We start from the raw sequence: 20,191 nt of genomic DNA, 5'->3' as shown, positions 1-20,191 counted from the left end.
GAGGAGGGGGAGGGGGCGGAGGGGGAGGAGGAGGAGGCTGGGCTGATATGTCCAAAGAAGAACTTCTAAAGAATGGACGTGGTTTAGTTGGAAAAGAAGTAACAGAAGGACTGCCAGATGGTAGCTGAGATGCAGGTTTCGCTTGATCCAAGACCTGTCCTGATATAAAGCAAGTTGCTGAAACCTGCTCCTGCACCGGAAGGGCCACCGCAGGAGGAGGAGGTTGATCAGACACAGTTTCAGGTAAGCTCATCTTTGTTAGTTCAACCTCAGACCTCTCCCTTTTATCTCTGTAAGCTTCCAGAACCTCGAGAATAATTCCATTTCCAGCGTCCTTCGTGGCTTTCTTCGCTGAGTCTTTTGCAGATACAGGTAAGTCAGTGGAAACAGTGTCAGCAATCAACACCTCTTGTTTAGTTCCTATAGATTCCAGGATAGGAGGCTCTACATCAGATAAGGAAATCACGATATGATCAGCACTAGTTCTTCCATCTGGTGTGGCAGTCCGATCTAAAGATATACTTATGTCTTCTGGATAGTCTATAATGCTGCCTGGAAAATACGTTGAGGAAGAAATTCTCTCAGAATCTTCAAATTTAGTTACTATATCTACCGGCTCCGTATAAACTGTGGTTATGCTATCCAAGGTGGTGACGGGTGAGGAGCTATCCGTGGTACAAACTGAAGAAACAGATGATGTGAGAGACGGTGTGTCAGAGGGTGGGACAGATGTAGCACTTTCTGAAGGCTCAGAGTAGGTCAAAATCAGTGATTCATGGGCAATTATCTCTTGTATTTCCCTTGTATAATCCGTTACATATTCATCTTCAATTTCTTCTGCTGAAAAATGTTGGGTTATTTTGACATCTGGGATAGAGAGTGTTGCACTGCTGGTCGAATCTGTAAGAGATGCTCCTGAGAGAACACTTGATGTCAAAGAGGCATCGGGCACCCTGTCAAAGTCCACGGTAGACTCGATCATGTCATCCGTGATGGGGGGCTGAGTTGGACTGGATCCAGGTGTTAACTCCATCTGCTGCCTTTTCATCAGTTCTTCATAGGCAGCATCAGCATCTAATAATTTTTTTTCTTCACTGGTGGAAGTCACCATACTACCCAGATCCACTATTTCATGGCTTTCTGGGATGATAAAAGAGCTTGAAACAATGTCTTCTTGAGGCACAACAGAATGTAAGCTTTCTAACTCATAAAACTCTTTCTGGAGGTCTGTTATTTTTTGCATAGGATCTTCATAAATGTGTTCTGGAAGTCTTATTTTTTGCTCTTTCCCTCTCTGCTGCATAAATCCATTTTCATCTTCTTGCCTTGTTAGCAGACTGCCATCTACTGAACCATTGTACGTGTCCTCTACTAAGGATTCATAAATATAGTCCTCTATTAACATCCCACCATACAAGGGCTCTTTTTCAAATATTTCATCTCGTTCAGGTGCAGCTGGAAAAGGTTTATATTTGTGGGTTTTGTGCATCATTTCTTCATACATCTCCTCGGCACTTTTTAATGCCTTTTGGCCACCTTCTTTCTGCATCATAGACTGCTCATCTGTTGGTGAGTACAAAGACATAGCTGTGGGCAATTTATAAACTTTTTGCACTTCTATTATCTTTTCTGGGCTTATTTCAAAACCTTCTGGGTCTGACTCTATGCTAGGTGAGTATTCAGAGCAGGAAGATCGATGGAGCTCCTCCATTTCTGCAGCCTGGCGTAATTCTTCTGTTGGAGATGCATCTTCAATGGGAGAGAGGTTACTGGGTGGTGTCTTTGGTCTTTCCCTCCTTCTCTGAGCTCGAAGTTCATCTTTGTCTTTCTTTGATTTCTTACTAGAAGTCTTTCTTTGTTGCTGTTCTAATTCCCGCTGCTTTTCTTGCTCCTTTAATAATTCTTCCTCCTCTCTCAATTCTTCTTCCTCTGAAGAATCTTCAATAGTAGGCAAAAGAGGACCATGTGATCTGTGCCGAGCCTTACGTTGTTGTTTGCTCTCTCCTTTTTTGTGACTTGGGCTACTGTCACTGTCCTCATCAAGTGATGACACCGAGGTAGGGGATGTGCCAGGAGTGAAGCTGGAAGCATGAAGACTAGAAGATCCTTCCCCCCTTGACCTATCTTCTGGGGAGTCTGTCAAGCTTTCCATTTCCAATTCTGGCTCCTCATCAAAATACAAAGCTGTTTTCTTCTGTGATGACTCCGTGGAGTATTTATCTGCTATCGTGCTGTTGAGTTCAATCGTTTTGAACCGACGTAGCCCACCTCCTCCAGCAACTACAAGTTCTTCACTCTCTTGACTTTTAGTTTCTCTGTACTTAAGCTCAGGACTTTCATCAAATGTCTCATCATCTTCATCATGCCACGAATGGCGTCTCCCTGCATCATCATCAAAGCTTGCACTGCTTTTTCGAGTCAGTCGTCTGTGTTTCCCTGCTGTTGCTTTCCCCTTCCCTTTCACATCTTCCTTCTTCTGGATCTCAATACTACTACTAATCTCTTTGAGCTGGCTCCTAATGAACTCATCATCTTCAGAAGCTGAAGCGTCTTCGTCAGCACTCATTTCCATGATCTGTTTTCGAATAAAGTCCTCCTCTTCACCGGATCCTTGACTGTCTTCCTGTTTGTACTCATCACTGCTCGATGAACCAACACTAGTTCTCCGTTTTCTTTGCGGAACAGGTGAATTTTCACTTTCGCTACTGTCTTCAACTGAATCATAAAGCTGTCGTCTTGTAGCTGTGTCATCAACAGACTCAGGCTTTTCTTCATGGTCCTTTCTGGAAGGAATATCTTGTTGGCTATCTTTTTTTAAAGTGTCTTTTTCTTCTGGACTCTTTTTGAGCTCCCCTTCTGAAATTGTAGTTTCCACTGTTTCAGGTAAAGTCTGAGTTTTCTGTGGATCCTTAGGCTGCTCAGAAGAAGCCTCATGAGGTTGGGGTTTCTTTTCGGACATTTCTTCAACAAGTGTACTTGCCTGAGCTTCCAAAATGGAGAGGACTGTACTTTCTAACTTAGCCAAATCTGAGGGGCTGGAAGGACTGCTTTCTTGGGAAAAAGAGTCCTTTTTGAGTCCCTTGAGCAAATCTTTCTCATCAGTTGGAATAAGACTTGGAATTTCACCAAGTGAACTTGATATCCCATCAGAAGAATATCCCGTGTCACTCAGACCTTGTGGGCTTTTTGGTTGCTGAGAACTTGAAGTGTCTGATTTGTCATCTTCCTTTTCCTAGCAGGGAGGAAAAGATACAGGAAAAACTTAACACGATTAAATGAGTAAAGTGGCCTATCACTCCCAATTACTACTATGAACTGAGGAATAATTATAGGATTTCTTTTCAACTATAGGCCATTATTCAAAAAACAAATCTCTGGGTCCAAAAAAGTTAAAAGAGTTAATACATACTGATTAAGGTTAGTTTTAATTTAACCTAAGTTTAATTAAATGTCAATTCTCAATGACGTTTGATTTTTTCCATTAATACTCTTTTTTACATTTCAATATCATTTTCTTTCAAATGTGTGATTATCTTTCTCAGTACATTTACTTTGTAAAACAGTTCTAAACTGTCAAAGAGAAAAATTAATGATTTCATTAATATAATCAATACTTTTGAATTATGAGGACAGGCAAAGAAAGAAAAAAAAAATCAGAAGGCAGGCTTTGTACTTGACTACAAGTTGTAAGGGATGTTGAAAAGTTTACAAAACAGAGATATGTAGGTAATATGACTGTAATGATACCCATCTCAACTACCAGACAAGATTTATTTTTGAAAGAGATTCAAATAAGGCACTGCTTTTAAAAGACACTTTAAGGACGCCTGGGTGGCCCAGTTGGTTGGGCCTATGACGTCAGCTAGGGTCATGATATTGCAGTCTATGGGTTCAAGTCCCATATTAGGCTCTGTGCTGACAGCTCAGAGCCTGGAACCTGCTTCGGATTCTGTGCCTCCCTGTCTCTGAGCTCTACCCTACCCTCAACTCATATTCTGTCTCTCTCTCAAAAATAAACATTAAAAAAGTAATGATTAAAGACACTTTAAAAGATGTGAAGACACTACATTTAATATTATAATTCTATAACATCTGAAGTGAATGTTTAGAAACTGTAAACTTTGAAAAAGTTACAATAATTACTGACTCATGGCTTTATCTAAAGAGAAATACCAGCTATTATTTTTGTAGTGTTGCTCATCTCATTTATCTTCAGCATCACACCTCAAGGATATTTAATAAATATCACTTATAAATGTCTTCGGATTTTGTAAATACATTGGAGTTTTCCCTTTGCACTACCTCAAAGTCAGCTCCTTTCAACCAGGACAATAATGAACTTTTCTAAATGTGATCATGGTCTTTACAAGGAGCTGGGACACTAAGGAGACAAATCACAGCCTCGACCTGCTGCTTTTCTTGGGCTGTGATGAAGCCATGCCAGCAATTTGTTCAAGAATCAGAGTAGCCTTAAATGAAAATACTGAACAAAGAGGCTTTATGCAGACATCCAAATTAAAATTACCTATGAGCAAAATGAAACTCAACTGATCCAGTCACTTTCCATGCTTAAAGTAGAGTGTTAAAATAACCCCAGGGACCTATGGAATGAAGAGGTCAGAAAATGAACTGCAGCAGGACATGCTCTGTCTGACCCTGGCCTCTGGGTCCACCTCAATTACACTAGGTCTGTATCTTGGACTAACTATCTGCATGTTTTCAGTGGGTTTGTAAGCATGGGCTCCTCCGATGAACACACATCAGGTTGAACAAACAACAGACATGGAAGAAACTTTCTTCCTTCTTTCTCTTTCCCTTTTCCTTCCTTCTCTCCTCCTCCTTCCTCTCTTTCTCCAGCTCCTTCTCCTTCTGCTTCTTTTAGGTGTCAAGTTGGTTTGATATTCATTTTACAGCCATGTTCACTGCAATACCTATATTGTTACTATGTATGGTTAGAAATGTATTTTGAGTACATAACATGGTAAGAAGCTTTGGCCAAATTTACAACATGATGTAACTCAAATTCAAAATGACAGTGATGGGGTGTCTAGGTAGCTCAGTCAGTTAAGCATCTGACTCTATTTTGGCTGAGGTCATTATCTCACAATTCATGAGTTTGAGACCCTGCATCAGGCTCTGCACTGATAGCAAGAAGCATGCTTGGGATTCTCTCTCTCTCTCTCTCTCTCTCTCTCCCTTTCTCCCTCCCTCCCTCTGTCTCTGCTTCTCTCCTCCTCTCTCTCTCTCTTTCTCTCTCTAAGTAAATAAATAAATAAATAAACTTTAAGAAATCCAAAACGACGGAGACATGTTATTCACAACTCTAGTGCAAAAAGCAGTAAGTACTTTTTGGTTTACCATGAATTAACTTCCCAGGGTCATTTCAGATGTCTTCCCAGGAAAAAGTTAGCTATCAGAAGTTGCCAAGAGTTTAGTTAGTAGTAGGGCTGATGAGCACCCAACTAATTTTGACTCCTTTATCTTGAGAGCTACATGTTAAAGAGGTGAGCACAGACGAAGCAGAGTTCTAAAAAAAATCCTTCTAGATGGTACAAGTGGAGCGATGTTTCCATCTCCTTACATTCTTACATTCTATCTCCTTACATTCCACACAATGATGTCCAATATGATTTCTATGTCTTTCTTTATCTGTCTTTCTGTCCTTCACTAAATCATACTAAGCACCATAACCAGAGAGATGGGGTACCTAAGCTCCTTCTGGGAAAAAAATGTTAAAAAAATATCATTCAGAATCAAATTGTGATAGTGGCATTTGTATTCTTTATTTTGTGTCTGCAAATGATACAAAACAGAACAACGTAATACATTATCCATATATGGAGGAAATGTAACCATTGTTATGTATAATAATTCATTGAGTATAATAAATGAGAAATTCAAGTTTTACACAATGGATTCTGCAGGTTTTACATTTTGTAAAAATAAGATTAGGTCCAGACATATAATGTAACAGAGGAAATTACGATACATTAGACAGGAGACGAAGACACATACGTATCAACATACGTATCCTGCAATCTCCTTATGTGGCCCATCTACATGTCTTCATGCTTTATTTCTTTCCTTAGTACGATGTTCTCCCCATTTCTCCCTTCCACCACTTTCCTGGTCTCTTTCCTCTACATTTCATAGGGGATTCAGTCATTATTTACCTATGATGATCCTGTGATGATTTTTCCCTCTAAATGACTGTTACTCTCCGTACTATCAGGTGGTAAAAGGTGCAAAGATTTTGATCTATATGCTTGTGGGTCTAAGGTAAAATGTTTGGGGTGGTTAATAAGAAAATCAAGTTAAGTGACCAAAGGGCATTGGTCTGAACTGTTCGGAAGAAACAGTTGCTCATGTATTTATTGTGCGATGGTACAGTGAAAAAAGTCCTAATGTCAACTCTTCTCATACTAACTAGCATACTAAAGTCTCCTGACAGAGATGAGCAAACTTTTGGTTCTTCATTACCCTGTTAGCTTGTTAACTCTCAGATCACACACTAACCAGGCCCTTTGGCTCTTTATGGCACCTACACATTCATCTTTTCACCCACTGCTGCTAAAAACAAAAACAAGTTTTCCTTCATGTATGGAGAGGGCCACACTGAGGCACACATCTGCCCAAGCAGTGATCCCTTCTATGGCTATCTACTTTTCTTTGGGAGGTATTTGAGTGGGGATATGAGTGTAATTTGTACTCACACAAGTTAACTGGGCTATACAGCTAATACACACTACAAAACCCTTGCTTCCTGGATAATATTTTTTTTTAAAAATGTTTTTTTATTTATTTCTAGGAGAGAGAGACAGCGTGAGCAGGGGAGGGTCAGAGAGAGAGGGAGTCACAGACTCTGAAACAGGCTCCAGGCTCTGAGCTGGCAGTCAGCACAGAGCCCGACGCGGGGCTCGAACTCACGAACCGCGAGGTCATGACCTAAGCCAAAGTCGGACGCTTAACCGACTAAGCCACCCAGGCGCCCCGATAACATTTTTTTTAAAACAAGTGAATAATGTGATCCAATCAGAAAGAGTAGATGGAACTGAGAAGAACATAAAACACGGTGTGTAAGATAGGTTTGGCTTTCTCTAATGATTCCATCTTCAAATGGATATCTGAAGTACCGTAACACGAGAGGAAAATTATCAAAGTATTTAAGTGAGGGAGACATAATCTGGCTTATTTTCTTTCAAGTTTCTAAGTTCCTAGGACTAAAAGACTGGGCGCTTTCTCCTAATTGCTTCAAAAATGTATCATTACATACTTATTTGTGAGAAGAATATTATGTTACTTGTGATAATATATTCAAATTTAATAAATAGATCCAAACAGTTCTTTCTAAATTACATATATATTATATATAAGACATATATACATATAAGTGTATAAACATCACTGAATTTTATTATTTATGCATTATTTTCTTCATTTGAATAATCAGAAGTTGAAATTAATTACCCATTTCATTTTTTACGTGTAATATAATCTAGAATGACTTCTAATATTAAATTAAGAAGAAAATCCAGGCATCTACCTTTTTTTTTTTTTTTCAGGCATCTACCTTTTATGTGAGAATTTTGTCATCTTAGATGGAGGCAGTAAGTGGGAACAAACATAATTTAAGCATACCTTTTTCTTGTTTTAAATGGCAATGACATTTTTCAGTTCCCCTCAAGAACACATTTTCCTTGCATTTTTCTAAGTATATTTAGCATTAGATTCCATTTCACTTACTTTTACTGTTATTATTATTATTATTATAATATCTTTCCCATGTTATAGAATTATGGTACTTGAGACTTGAGCCTTTCTAGTCTGTGTATAAGAAACAATTACTCAAAACTTCCAGAGGCTAAGATTCACATATTTTTAAAAAATTACTAACCAAAAGCAGAGAGTGGAGAATTCCTTTTCCTTCCAGAATCCCACTGCCATTTATTGATCTGGAGACTAGTCAGAGAGAGGCAGTGATGAACTGAGCCCCAGGTAAAACTCTTCTGATGGTATCCTATCTTGGAGCCTTCTCTAGTGATGGAGAAGGTACTAAGACTCGTCTGTCCTGCCAAACTTAGTTCTGCCCTTTCACAAATGCTGACATGTTTATCCTTCCATACTGAAGGTGAATGGAAGTTTTTCAAACATTATAGTAGTTAAGAACTGAATTCTTGGTTAAATTTAAGACTGTACAAAGACAAGATATTTTCAATACTGCTTAATTTTTCCAAGACATTTATTTCAATGGGCCAAAGGAAAACGACCAAGGAAGGATCTTTAATCATTTACACAATGTTAGGGTCAAAACAGATTACTAGTCTGACTGTTCCAAACGTTCTTGACAAAATTAAGTCCATAAAATTGAGTGGGACTGGACAGAAAAATCAAATAGTCTTACCTACATGAAAATCTTTTTCACTACAGAAAACCCCATTATTTTTCCTCGTGATTATTCTGTCATTATATACACTGACTTATATTTAACTTGAATATTAACCCCTTGGTCATATTAAACAGAAACAAAAGTTTATGCTATAATATAACACTATGTAGTGTTTCAATGTAATATATCAAATGCAGAGAAGCATTATTCTGTTTAAGTAAATAGATACATAGAGAGAACTCTGTAGTAACATGAAATTTTAAAATATTTAACTAAAAAACTAAAGAAGAATATATCTTTCAAATTATTTATTACATTTTGGGGTACATTTTAATCCCTTTCAACAAACACATTTTGTACGAGAGGAATAAACAGAGACAAAAAGGTATGGCAACAGAGAAATGTAAACAATATGCTGCCATACTATGAAGGACACAAATGACAGATGAATAAATAAAATAATATAAATATATAACAAAGTAAAACCTGACATAAAGTATTTGGGATTTTAGTGGGAGCTGCTGAGAGAGAAGAATAACTGTAATAATGTAAAGGCAGTATGCCACATGGGTCACAGGAAAGAATTATGTGTAGTGCTTAAACACCATGATATTATAATCAGAGCTGGATCTACAATCTTAGCTTTGCTGACTCCCCAGCCATGTGATCCTGGGCACAGAACTTTAGTTCCCCTCAATTTTAAAAAGATACAATATTTACCTCATTCATTGTTGTGTGGATGAAATGACCAAGAAAATACTTAACATAGTGCCAAGAATGTTGTAAGAGATAAATTGAGTATTATTTTGATTTCAAACAAAAACAAATTTAACACCAATCAGCATTGGGAGTTGAACAGCACAAGTGCCAGCCACAGGTGAGAAAAGTGGCCCAGAGATCCAGGTGGAAGATTGTCAGTTGGGACGATGGTTCTCAGTTGGGTGCGGCATCTATGCACAGAGAACTGAGTACACTTGGAGGGCAGAACTGTCAAACTACCCTCAGGAATTACACAAAGCCATATTTACTGGGCAGTTTTTCTGTAACCCACTTGTGGGAAATATTAGGGGTTGCTTACAAGTTGTATTGGAGCCAAATTCCACAGGAACCTCTCCACAGAAAGCCAAACTGAGTTATTTAGACAGTACTCCTGGCCATGGGGTGCAGAAGCCTGGACAAGCATGCAAAATCATCTAATGGGCTACAAGAAGTACATGCTAAGATATATTTTTATACATCAATATAAAAATATTCTCCTAATATTTAATAAATGGATTGATGCTAATATTCTTTTACTCCTTATGTGAGTTGGTCCCCTGTTTTGTGAAGAATCCTGGGAGAAAACGGAGAGTTACACTCTAAGAGAAGTTATAGTGAGGGAGTCATTTTATTCGTGCAACTTTAGTCTGAGGCTTATTATTCAGTTAGGCAGATCTCTGGCTTTTATTTGTTACTAACAATTACACCCATTTTCTTTGAATAAGTAAGTGGTAGACAAAAGATTCTTGTGAAACAAAAAATCACGTCCAAAAGATAATAATATTAGAAATACACAAACACTGACATGCTTCATACCATTACAAACTTTTCATCAGCACCATGACAAGAAAAAAATAACGATGACCAAGTTAAATCAGATGTGACCCAGCCAAAAACGTCTAACGTTATGAGGAGACCTATCTGATATCTGTATTGACATCTCTTATTGCTAATGTCAAATCTTAGCTAAACACAACATGCTTAGCATGATAACAAGTGAAATTATAGCACCATCACACATCTCTAAAATTTTCTGAAAATAAATATGCCGGTACTTTACCAACTTTCAATATATTGCATAATAAACATTTGGAATCCTTGATTTTTCTTATTTCATAATAAAAGACCAAAAAAAAGTTACACATCATTTGGATAAAGCTGATTTACCCACCATGGAAAATCAGATTCAGTAATTTGTACGAAATGGTATGGTGACAAATCAAACTGTGTCTATTGTCAGCAAATATTGTTGGAAAGATTATAGAAATAATTGGAAGGTTTGGGAGAAATATTTAGAACAAAGTAGGTAGCAAAAGTGTTGGTAATAATCAAAGTGTAGACATTGCTAATATGTTAAGTTTATAATATTCACTATTTCAACTTTAATGGTAAAATATTTAAAGTACTACTACTGCAAGCCACTAAGGAAAAATATACCAGTGAAATAAGCCTCAATATTGAATGATTTAAGGTATACATATTTATTTTTTGTGAAAAAACTGTATATGAGTATCTACTAATATATATTTACATATATATACACACCAATATATAACTGTATATTAGTTACTTAAGAGTGGCTTTTTCTTTGATTAGAATTACTTTTTAAAAAGGGTAAGATTATAGAGATGGCAGTATACCTGTGAAATTCTTTTACTACATGTTACAAGTAGGCCAGAATTGGATAGAAGGCCTCTGGATTTTACAGATGTGATCTATGTTTTGTATACTGACGAGACCTTCATATTTCGAAGAATGTCTATTTTTGTATATTTTGTATTGAGATAAAGAATAACTATAAAATCACTTTAATCACAGAGGTTTACTGATTATATAATAGGAAATTAATTTAAAAAGTTGTAGAATATGAGGATATAATTCTTTTTTGACAAAAGTAGAATTCCAAACTTGTTCAACTATTTGGTGATGCCAAATGGTTATCAGCAATATACCACTTACTAGACGGTATAAAGTAAATGCAATGATGGAGGGGAAAAACGTAGATGGGTAAAGTAAACCCTGGTTATCAGTAATATGCTACTTATTAGCTATTTAGAAAAAACAAACATTTAGCTGTTCCCTAAGAGAATTATGATGCAAAAACAGTTTTGAAAACAGATATTTGGAAACCATGTGATCATGCTATATAAAATAATATACCTTATTTTTAAAAGCTTTCATATCTGCTCATTTAATAAATTTTAAACAGAATATTTTAATCTCTTTCTAAGCCTTCCAGATGAAGAATCCCAGTGGGTTTTAAAGCAATTCGTTTATATGTGTGTGCGCATGTGTGTGTGTGTGTATGTATGTATACTTATATATTTTTTTCTTTTAAATACCACATTTTCTGACAGAACAAGAATAATTATTGCTCTCATGGAAGATAAACACTTATTTTCAGAATTTCCACAATTAAAAAATTATTTTCAATTTCAAACTTAGAGAATCGGTAGCAAGAAATGGCAAGTACAAACTCTGAACCACTTCTAATTCTGAGATGTCTTTGCGGATTATCTTTCTTGTTATGGATAGTCATTAGAACTAAATATCAAAATATCAAAATAAGCTTAACTTGGAAGCTGAATTTTAGATAACTGTATCATAAAATTTCAGGCCAAGATTTGCAAAAATACTGAAGCACCATCAATGCTCTCTTTAAAGTGCTATTATTAATCATATTTTATTGTGATTAAATGTTTCTTTACTTAAATAAATATAATAAAACAATTTTAGCTTATTTCATTTTATTTTACATGTTTGTGAATGTTCTCTATGATGAATATTATATTAGTAAATCAGCATACACATTTAATTTGGAAATAAGTACACACATAATAAGGTTATAAAATAAAAGTAAAAGTATAATAAAGGACACGATTAAACAAAAGTGGTAAAGGTATATAATAAAACGTGCATTAACAAAATATTTGGATATTTCTCATTTAGATTTCTTTAATGAGCAATGGAGAATCATTAGCAATATCTGAGTGATAGAGTTAAATTATATGCGCCCTGGGGAAATAACTATCTAACAACTATATATGGAAGAAGGGAGAAGGAGGAGGCACAGTGACCAGTAATTAGATTACTCAAATCATTAGTGAAAGGTCTTGAAGGCCTTAATTAAGAGTGTCCTCAGGAATCGGAGCTAACAGACAGGAATGTCATGAATTGTATGCGGAGAGCAAATGGCACACAGTAAGAAGAAACCTCAGATCTCTAAGAAGGGTAGTGACCGGGAAAGGAGAGACAGGTGAACAATACTGCCATTTCTAGAGACCTTTGAAGGGAAACACCCACTGAGTATTTGAAAATACAGATCTAATACTCAAAAGAGGGGAAGAAGATACACGGGCAGATTTAAGAATAAACTCATTTATATTATGAAGGAAGACCAATGATGAATTGTCTGAGTGATGCATCATATTATAAGTGATGTATCATATTTTACATATAAGATATATGTGATATATAGGATATGATACATTTCATTTATACAATATATCATATATCAGAGATAAGTTACTCACCAATGGTTAAAACTGTAAACAATCAAAAAGCAACTAAATCAGAGTTGAGATGGACTATAGATTCTAATTAGAGTTCTAAGATTAACTTTTAATATTAATAAATCATTTCATTTTCTTTAAAGTCTTCCTGTTATCTGTGAATTAAAATTATTCACCCAAATATGATGTGAGTTCTTGTGTAGCTCTAAAACAATCAGAGCCCTTTGGGGGAAAAAAAAAAACTTGTGCAGATAGTGGTTAAAATGGGTGGGTACTCTTAAAAGTTTCATATAAAGAAAAAAAATATATTATTCCAATTATGCCTGAATTATAAATAATCCTTCAATATTAAAAACATTAAATAAAACCTAAGTGGAGTACATATTAAAATCATGTTAAATATTAAAATTAACTTTTAAAAAAATAACTTTTGTCCTAAATTTTAGCCACACTTTTTTTTTGCAATCACAATTGTTTATTTATTTATTTATTTATTTTTTAATTATTTTTTTATATTATTTTTTTAATATTTTTTTTATGCAATCACAATTGTTAAAATCTTTCAATGGTTGATCATATCTTAAAAGGCTTTCAAGTGAAAAGGAACTTGTTGACTTTTGCTCAACCAAGTAACAAACAGAAACTTAAGACACATGTTATTTTATGCTAAAGGCAGATACTGATTTTACGTTCATAGTGGAGAGAAGAAACTTAAACTTGTAAGAAACTATTTTTACCACCCTAAAGAAATTTGGTAAATTATTAGATATGCATAAAAGCTAGAAAAAAATCAATCTGATATCTCTGCCTTATTAGATTAAGCTGTCAAAACACCCAAGTTGCTCATTTCAGCCAACAATGTTACACATTTCTGAAAGTGATTTTAACTGAAGGCTTTCACTTGCATAAATAGCATTAAATACTCTGTGTACCTAGGTAAAAATTTGTAAATTTCATATGCCTAAGAATGTGCAAAGATAGGAAAACATAACTTACTGTTTTTTCTTTCCCAGGTTCCACCAGATCAGGCTTTGCAGTGCGTGCTGCCTGGGGCTGGTCTTTAATTTTTTGAGTCGCCTCATCAACTTCCTTGGACAAACTTGGAGATGGGCCAGAGGATTTGTCTTCCATCTTGGTCTGTGGTAGCTTGTCTTGTACGAGCTGTGGAGCCACTCTGACTTCAGGCTTGTCCTCGGCAGTTGGTACTTGAGTTTTAAGTAACTCTTGTTTCTGTTCCTCCTCCAGAGCTGATGTTTTTGTTCCTGGAGGTAACTTTTTGTCTTCAAGGGCTGGCGTTTTGTCTTCAATGGTTGGCCTTTTTTCTTCAAGAGGCAGCTTTTTGTCTTCAGGGAGTGGCTCTCTGTCTTCGGGGGCTGAAGTTTTGTCTTTCTCTAGTTTACTCTCTTGTTTGGGGTCTGTGGTCACCTTCGGGACAATCTTTTCCACTGACGGTATCTCTTTTACTTTTTCTGGAATGATTTGTTCAGCTTCTGTTTTTACTTCTTGTTCCTTCTTTTTTACTTTTGCTTGGGTAGGCATCGCTGTTTTCTGAGCTGGTTGTCCTGGAGGGACAGGCATAGAGGCTTTTGGTGCTGAGGGGGTAGGTGGCATTTTTCCCATGTCTCCAAGCTGCCCTGATATTGCTCTCTGGGTTTGGCAATTTAAACAAAGCCATTCTTGAATCTGTAAATAAAACAACGATAAAGAGATTAACTATTTTAAAATGCTTCGGTTTGGTTGCTTATATACTACGGTTAACATTTGATGATTTCTAGTTGCTTTTTCATACAGTGAGAAAATAGATCACTGTTTTTCGAATGAAATAGTGCTTCTAAGTAAAACTTCAAAAAGACTATTTATAATAGAAAAATATGAGGAATGCCTACAGATTGGCAATTTGTTCTCCTCACCATAAGAAAGAAAACGTGTGTGTGTGTGTGTGTGTGTGTGTGTGTGTGTGGCACTAAAGATGGAGCCAGGAATCATTCTCTCTTCTTGGTGAAAAATCTACATTTGTTCCAAACAGCACATTTTTGAGTTTGGTGGCTTCAAAACTGGTATTTCCATCCTATGTCTATACAAAATTATTAAATTTAATGGTCATTTTCTTTTAACTACAATTAATCAAGAGTTCTTTTAGGATTTAATGTATAACCTCCTATTTCTTGATGTGGGTCAAATGCAGCTTCATCTACCAGAGTAAAACTTCACAAGGTACGTGAAAGTTTTCAGGAATCACTTGTGCATAATTCTCTATCAGCTTTAGGACTAAAAAATAATTTCATTCTTAATAATATTCACATTTCTTATTCAACTGGGCAAAATGCAATCACTGGCTCAATGGTTTGATATCTTATCCCCCAGGGTTTTTTGAATTGCTGACTCAAACAGTTTGTTATATTTCTGCTCCTCAGTGTAATCTATAGTCCACCTGCACCAATCAACCAAGGTGGTCATAAGACACGCAGTTTCCTAGGAATTGCTAACTGTTTTAACAGGATCCTGGACTGGAGGAAGGATTTGCCTTGTCAATAAACTCATTAATTCTTGACTGATTCCTTTGTAAGCGAAATTCTGAAAATCACTCTCTTATAACACATACAGATGATGGCATGGGAGACTGATTATGTGACTAGTAATATTGCAGAATGTCTCCCTATTGATGTACGGTGTCCTTTTTCTTACCTTGTAACTATTATAATGTAAGAAATAAAGGCTATATATGTAGATTCTAATTGTTACATTTCATGAATATCTATTTTGTAAAGATTGCAGTTGTAAGTCACACAAAAGAATTGCGTTCATATGTTGCACTGTTTTTTTGAGAAGTTCAGTTTCAAACTGCTTTTCATACTGGATCATTCTAGCTACATGACTTAAATTATTTAGAGACAAAAATCACTTATTGTTCTAGAATATTATCAGGGATCTAAGTTTCATTTCTTATTTTAGCTTCCAATTTCTTTAGAGATGTAAATAATGGTGCTTAATAAAAATGACTGTTTTGCAATCTGTAAGCCATCATAATTCCTATTTGCTTACCTAAAGAGTAAAGACAAAAGTCAATTATTGACCTTTTGTAAAATGCTGTCTTATTATAAAACATTAGTATGTATTACGGGTTCATTTTCTTTTTGTGTGTATGATCATCCAATACCAATTCCCTTCTTAATTTCAGGTCTAAGCAGCTCTATAGTGAATTGTGGCTTCTTTATATAATAACTTTATATAAAAGTCTTAGGAATAGAAACTGATTTGATCCCTTATGTCAAATATGAAAAGCTCCAGCCCTTGTGCTGAATAGTCCCTGGAGAAAGCAGTACCATAATACCTACAGAAAATCAATCTTAATCCATGCTGTGATTTTAAAAACCATTACTCAGTTGAGCCACAGTTTGGAATATTTTCATTCAGAACCTGACATTTTTTTTTAAACAAAAGCAGACAAAAATAGCTGCATCACTGCTGTTTTGTCACATGGATTTTATAAACCAAATGCAGGTGTGTGTTAAGTATTCCTGCCAGGCCCTGTCCTAATGTAAATAAGTTAAGAAGTTTTTAATATACCAGAAATACAGGTATCATTACATTGCAAATTTTTATCAACTATAAAAATGTTATTTTATTTGAGATTTTGGAGCAAATTGTTTTTACAAAGTTATCATATCTTATTACTCATGGCATATGATACTGCAATGGTACACAGCTCTTGTTAAATGAAAAAGTATCGAGGGCTGCCTCGGTGGCTCAGTCGGTTAAGCGTCTGACTTCGGCACAGGTCATGATCTCATGGTTCGTGAGGTCGAGCCCCACAGTCCGGCTCTGTGCTGATGGCTCTGGAGCCTGCTTTGGATTCCGGTCTCCCTCCTTCCCTGCCCCTCCACTGCTTGTACTCCGTCTCTCTCTCTCTCTCTCAACAGCAAATAAACATTAAAAAACAATTAAAAAGAAAAAAAATAAAATGTATTGAGAAAATAAAGTGGCTATTGCAAGGTAGAATACTCATTTTCATATATTTGAAATTTAGGTAAGGGGATAAAAGGTATAATCTATTTAATCTATAATGTCATATAAAGTGCTTCATTTTCCCAATTTAAAATAATGTTTGATAAACCTACAACAATGTTAACCCACACTACCGTCTGCAAGACAAAGGGAAGGCAAAAGTGTCAGTCTAAAAGAAAAAGCATCTTATCCTGAGAGCCTGGCTGGCTAGTTCAATTTGTGTTTTGCTTACATTCCATCCATATTCTGTTAAACTTGATATTTTTATACTTGGTCTCTCTGTTGCATTAGTGATTTGCATTTTAATTAAGATCATAAGGACAGATCTAATTCTCTTGACTTTATACTTTGTCACCAAAATTAATTTGGAAACTGATGTTACTATCATGTCAAATAGTAAACACTTATGTATCTATTACGTATATAGTTTATTCTATTTATATCTATGGAGTACATATACTATTGGGTATGTGTAAGGCTTATTCTCTCAGGAAACTCCCATTCAAGTAGAAGGAATTAGACACAGCTTAAAATTAATATATCATATCACATCATATCATATAAACGTAAAATGGAAAGCATATAATGATTTTAACAAGATTGTCTGATAAATCTGTTTAGAACATAAGGAATTTGATAATTCATGAATCACAAAGGAGTATTTTTCAACAGACATTTAGAAAAGCTGAATTGACAGGTTTTTTTTTTTTAATTTTTCTTAACATTTATTTATTGTGTAGAGACAGTGCAAGTGGGGGAGAGGCAGAGAGAGAGGCAGACACAGAATCCAAAGCAAGCTTCAGTCTCTGAGCTGTCACCACAAAGCCTGATGTGGGGCTCAAACCCACGAAATGCGAGATCATGAACTGAGTCAAAGTTGGACACTTAAATGACTGAGCCACTCAGGTGCCCCTGAACTGGCATTCTTATACATGTGTCTCTTCTTTCTGCAGCCCTAGAACCAAAATTAGAATGCCGACAAATTCTTTAAGCAGAGGAAGTTATAATATCATTAAGGAATTAAAAAGGAAGGGGACTATAGTAACACCAAAAATTTTATACTTCTGTAAACAGGCAAATTTAAAGTTTGTTTATTAAAGGAGGGGATAAGGAAAGGCAGAGGCAAGGGTAAAGTCAAAAGCACAAATGAGAAAAGCAAAATTGATCACATTCTAACAATGAGTAAAAATGAATTTTCCAAAAAGTTCATTGTGGACAATATCGGTTACCACCATTATCATCATCATTAAAGGCAAACACAATTACTAGAAAAACTGGCTTCAAAATGACAATTTGGAAAATATCCTACAATCACATAAGATGTAAAAATCCAGCATTCACAATTTTGCATTCTTTACCAAAAATAATCTCACGGATTTTTGTATCACTGTATTCAGAGATTTAATTAAGAAGCATTACATGTCTAGATCCCCCCAAAATGTTATCTGCTTTCTTAGTTCTTCTCCAAGAGCCACATCATTAAATAGTCATAATGTTTCTAGGCCAGTAGCAAACTGGACACAAAATAAGCCAGATGCCTAAATTACACAAAAAAATCAATGCAAAAAGTATCACTGCCATCTATGACTTTTACCACCTGGAAGGATTTCACCCCACACTTCTGTAAATTGCAAACTACAGGACGATTCATATTTTGCCTTAAGGTTAAATATCAGGACTTACAGCTTTATCTTTTAAATATATGCTTATAAAGAAAGGCAATCAGAAAATGAATATATATATATAATGTAATATATATTTATATATACTAAAGGCATTTATATCATTGAATTTACTGCATAGAAAATAAAACACACAGAAAAATACAGATGCTTATGTATGTTTTCTTTTTGTAACCACACAAGTNATCCTCTCAGATCATTTTCATTTATTTTATTGTTTTTAAAATATATTTTCAGTATTATATAATAGTATAAAACATAGTAAAAGTTTTTATCTGTATTATCAACTGTATTAAGTAAATTCAGAAGAGTCTATACTATGAGACCAGTCACCTTTTTATTCAGTGTTTCAACATTAATAACCAGGATAGCAAAGTCATGTCCAAGTAGGCAAAATCCTTATAAACAAATAGCGTATAAAAAATAACTCCATGTTGATCACAACATACTAGAATATATTTAATTGTCAGCTGGTACAATGTTAATAAAATGCATTTATTTTAACATGAAATCATCAGGGCTTGTTCAAGACAACACTCTACAAATCCATTAATCTTAAGAGCAAAGTAGGAAATGAAGGCAATAAAAAGCCAGAAAAGGGAAGCTGGTATGCTACTCAGCATTTTTCCATCAATAAGCAATTTGCTTTATATAACATTTCAGCTGTAACTATAGCAACAATACCATTAAGGAAAATCTCAGAACTCCAGGCCTGCCTATTTATTTTTCTATCATTTCAGAAGCATGATAATAAGACCTGCAGCAGGTTGAAAGTCTGCCTTAGCCTTAAAATGGCAGAGAAGAGAAGGCACACAGCCTGCATGAGCGCTCGTATTTTTACCTGGGAAATTTAACTGCATTTTAGTGTGAATTTTCATGAAAAGACCAACTCTACCAATTTGGAAGTTCAGACAGTTTCCATCGATAAAAGTATTTAAGCAGAGATTAGGTGCCCCCTACTCAAAACTCTGTAATGGAAAACCAAGCGAGCCATGGAACTGATCCTCTAATACCTTTGAGTTTCCAGTCTATTATTAAGTGTGTGAGTCAACACTAAGAATTTTACATAGGTTTCTGTTTGTTTATTCAGAATGTTATTTTTTTTGAGCTGAAAAATAATTACACTAACAATCTGGTTAGAAATCACTATTTACACATTGACAGGTCCAAAACTCAAAGAGCAAGGTTACCTGGATTAAGTTGTTTTATTTACCTAAGGCCCATACACTCTTGCGGTTCAACGTGGCATTCTGAAAACAGATTTTTTGTTAAAATTTCTAAAATTATTTCCCTTTGTTATCTGTAGAAGAGAAAGAGGCTGAGTTCACAGTTGGTGCACTCTTTTTCTTTCAGATTACACAGTTTCCAGACTACACAATGAGGGTATTAGAAATCTGGTCACTCATGAGACTGTACTTTACAAGTGTGTGCAGTGATGTACTTGTGATATTCTTGTACTATTCTTATTCTGTCCTCCCTAAAAATATATGAGACGTGTGTCAGCTCCTCTTTTTATTACACTGCTTGTGGCCAGAATGTATAGCTTCCTTGGTACTTTTGTTCTCTTTACAATGAAACAAACAAAAACTTGTATACAAAATACATAATTGAATGATCAAGATTATTCCCCATTTACTTTCTTTTTTTAAAATTTTAACATGTTTTATTTATTTTTCTTGAGAGAAAGAAAGACAGACAGCATGAGCAGGGGAGGGTCAGAGAGAGAGGGAGGCAAAGAATCAGAAGCAGGCTCTAGGCTCTGAGCTGTCAGCACAGAGCCCAATGTGGGGCTCGAACCCATGAACCATATCATGACCTGAGCTGAAGTCTGACGCTCAACCAACTGA

The 20,191-nt window shown here is 35.5% G+C and overlaps 1 protein-coding gene across 1 annotated transcript in view; it reads right to left on the bottom strand.

Annotated features, from left to right (window-relative positions):
• Positions 1-20,191, bottom strand: part of PCLO (piccolo presynaptic cytomatrix protein) — a 420,227-nt gene that overhangs the window by 194,322 nt on the left and 205,714 nt on the right. Inside the window, exons 5-6 of the mRNA XM_077770160.1 lie at positions 13,654-14,340; positions 3-3,232 (exon numbers count right to left, since the gene is read on the bottom strand). Of these exons, the coding sequence (XP_077626286.1) occupies positions 3-3,232; positions 13,654-14,340 (3,917 nt within the window). The remainder of the gene's footprint in view (positions 1-2; positions 3,233-13,653; positions 14,341-20,191) is intronic.

Source organism: Crocuta crocuta, unplaced genomic scaffold, assembly GCF_008692635.1.
Source record: "Crocuta crocuta isolate KB4526 unplaced genomic scaffold, BGI_CrCroc_1.0 scaffold424, whole genome shotgun sequence".
NCBI classification, from domain to species: domain Eukaryota; kingdom Metazoa; phylum Chordata; class Mammalia; order Carnivora; family Hyaenidae; genus Crocuta; species Crocuta crocuta.
Note: the sequence above shows the minus strand (reverse complement) of the source record. Positions and strands in the feature narration are given on the sequence as shown.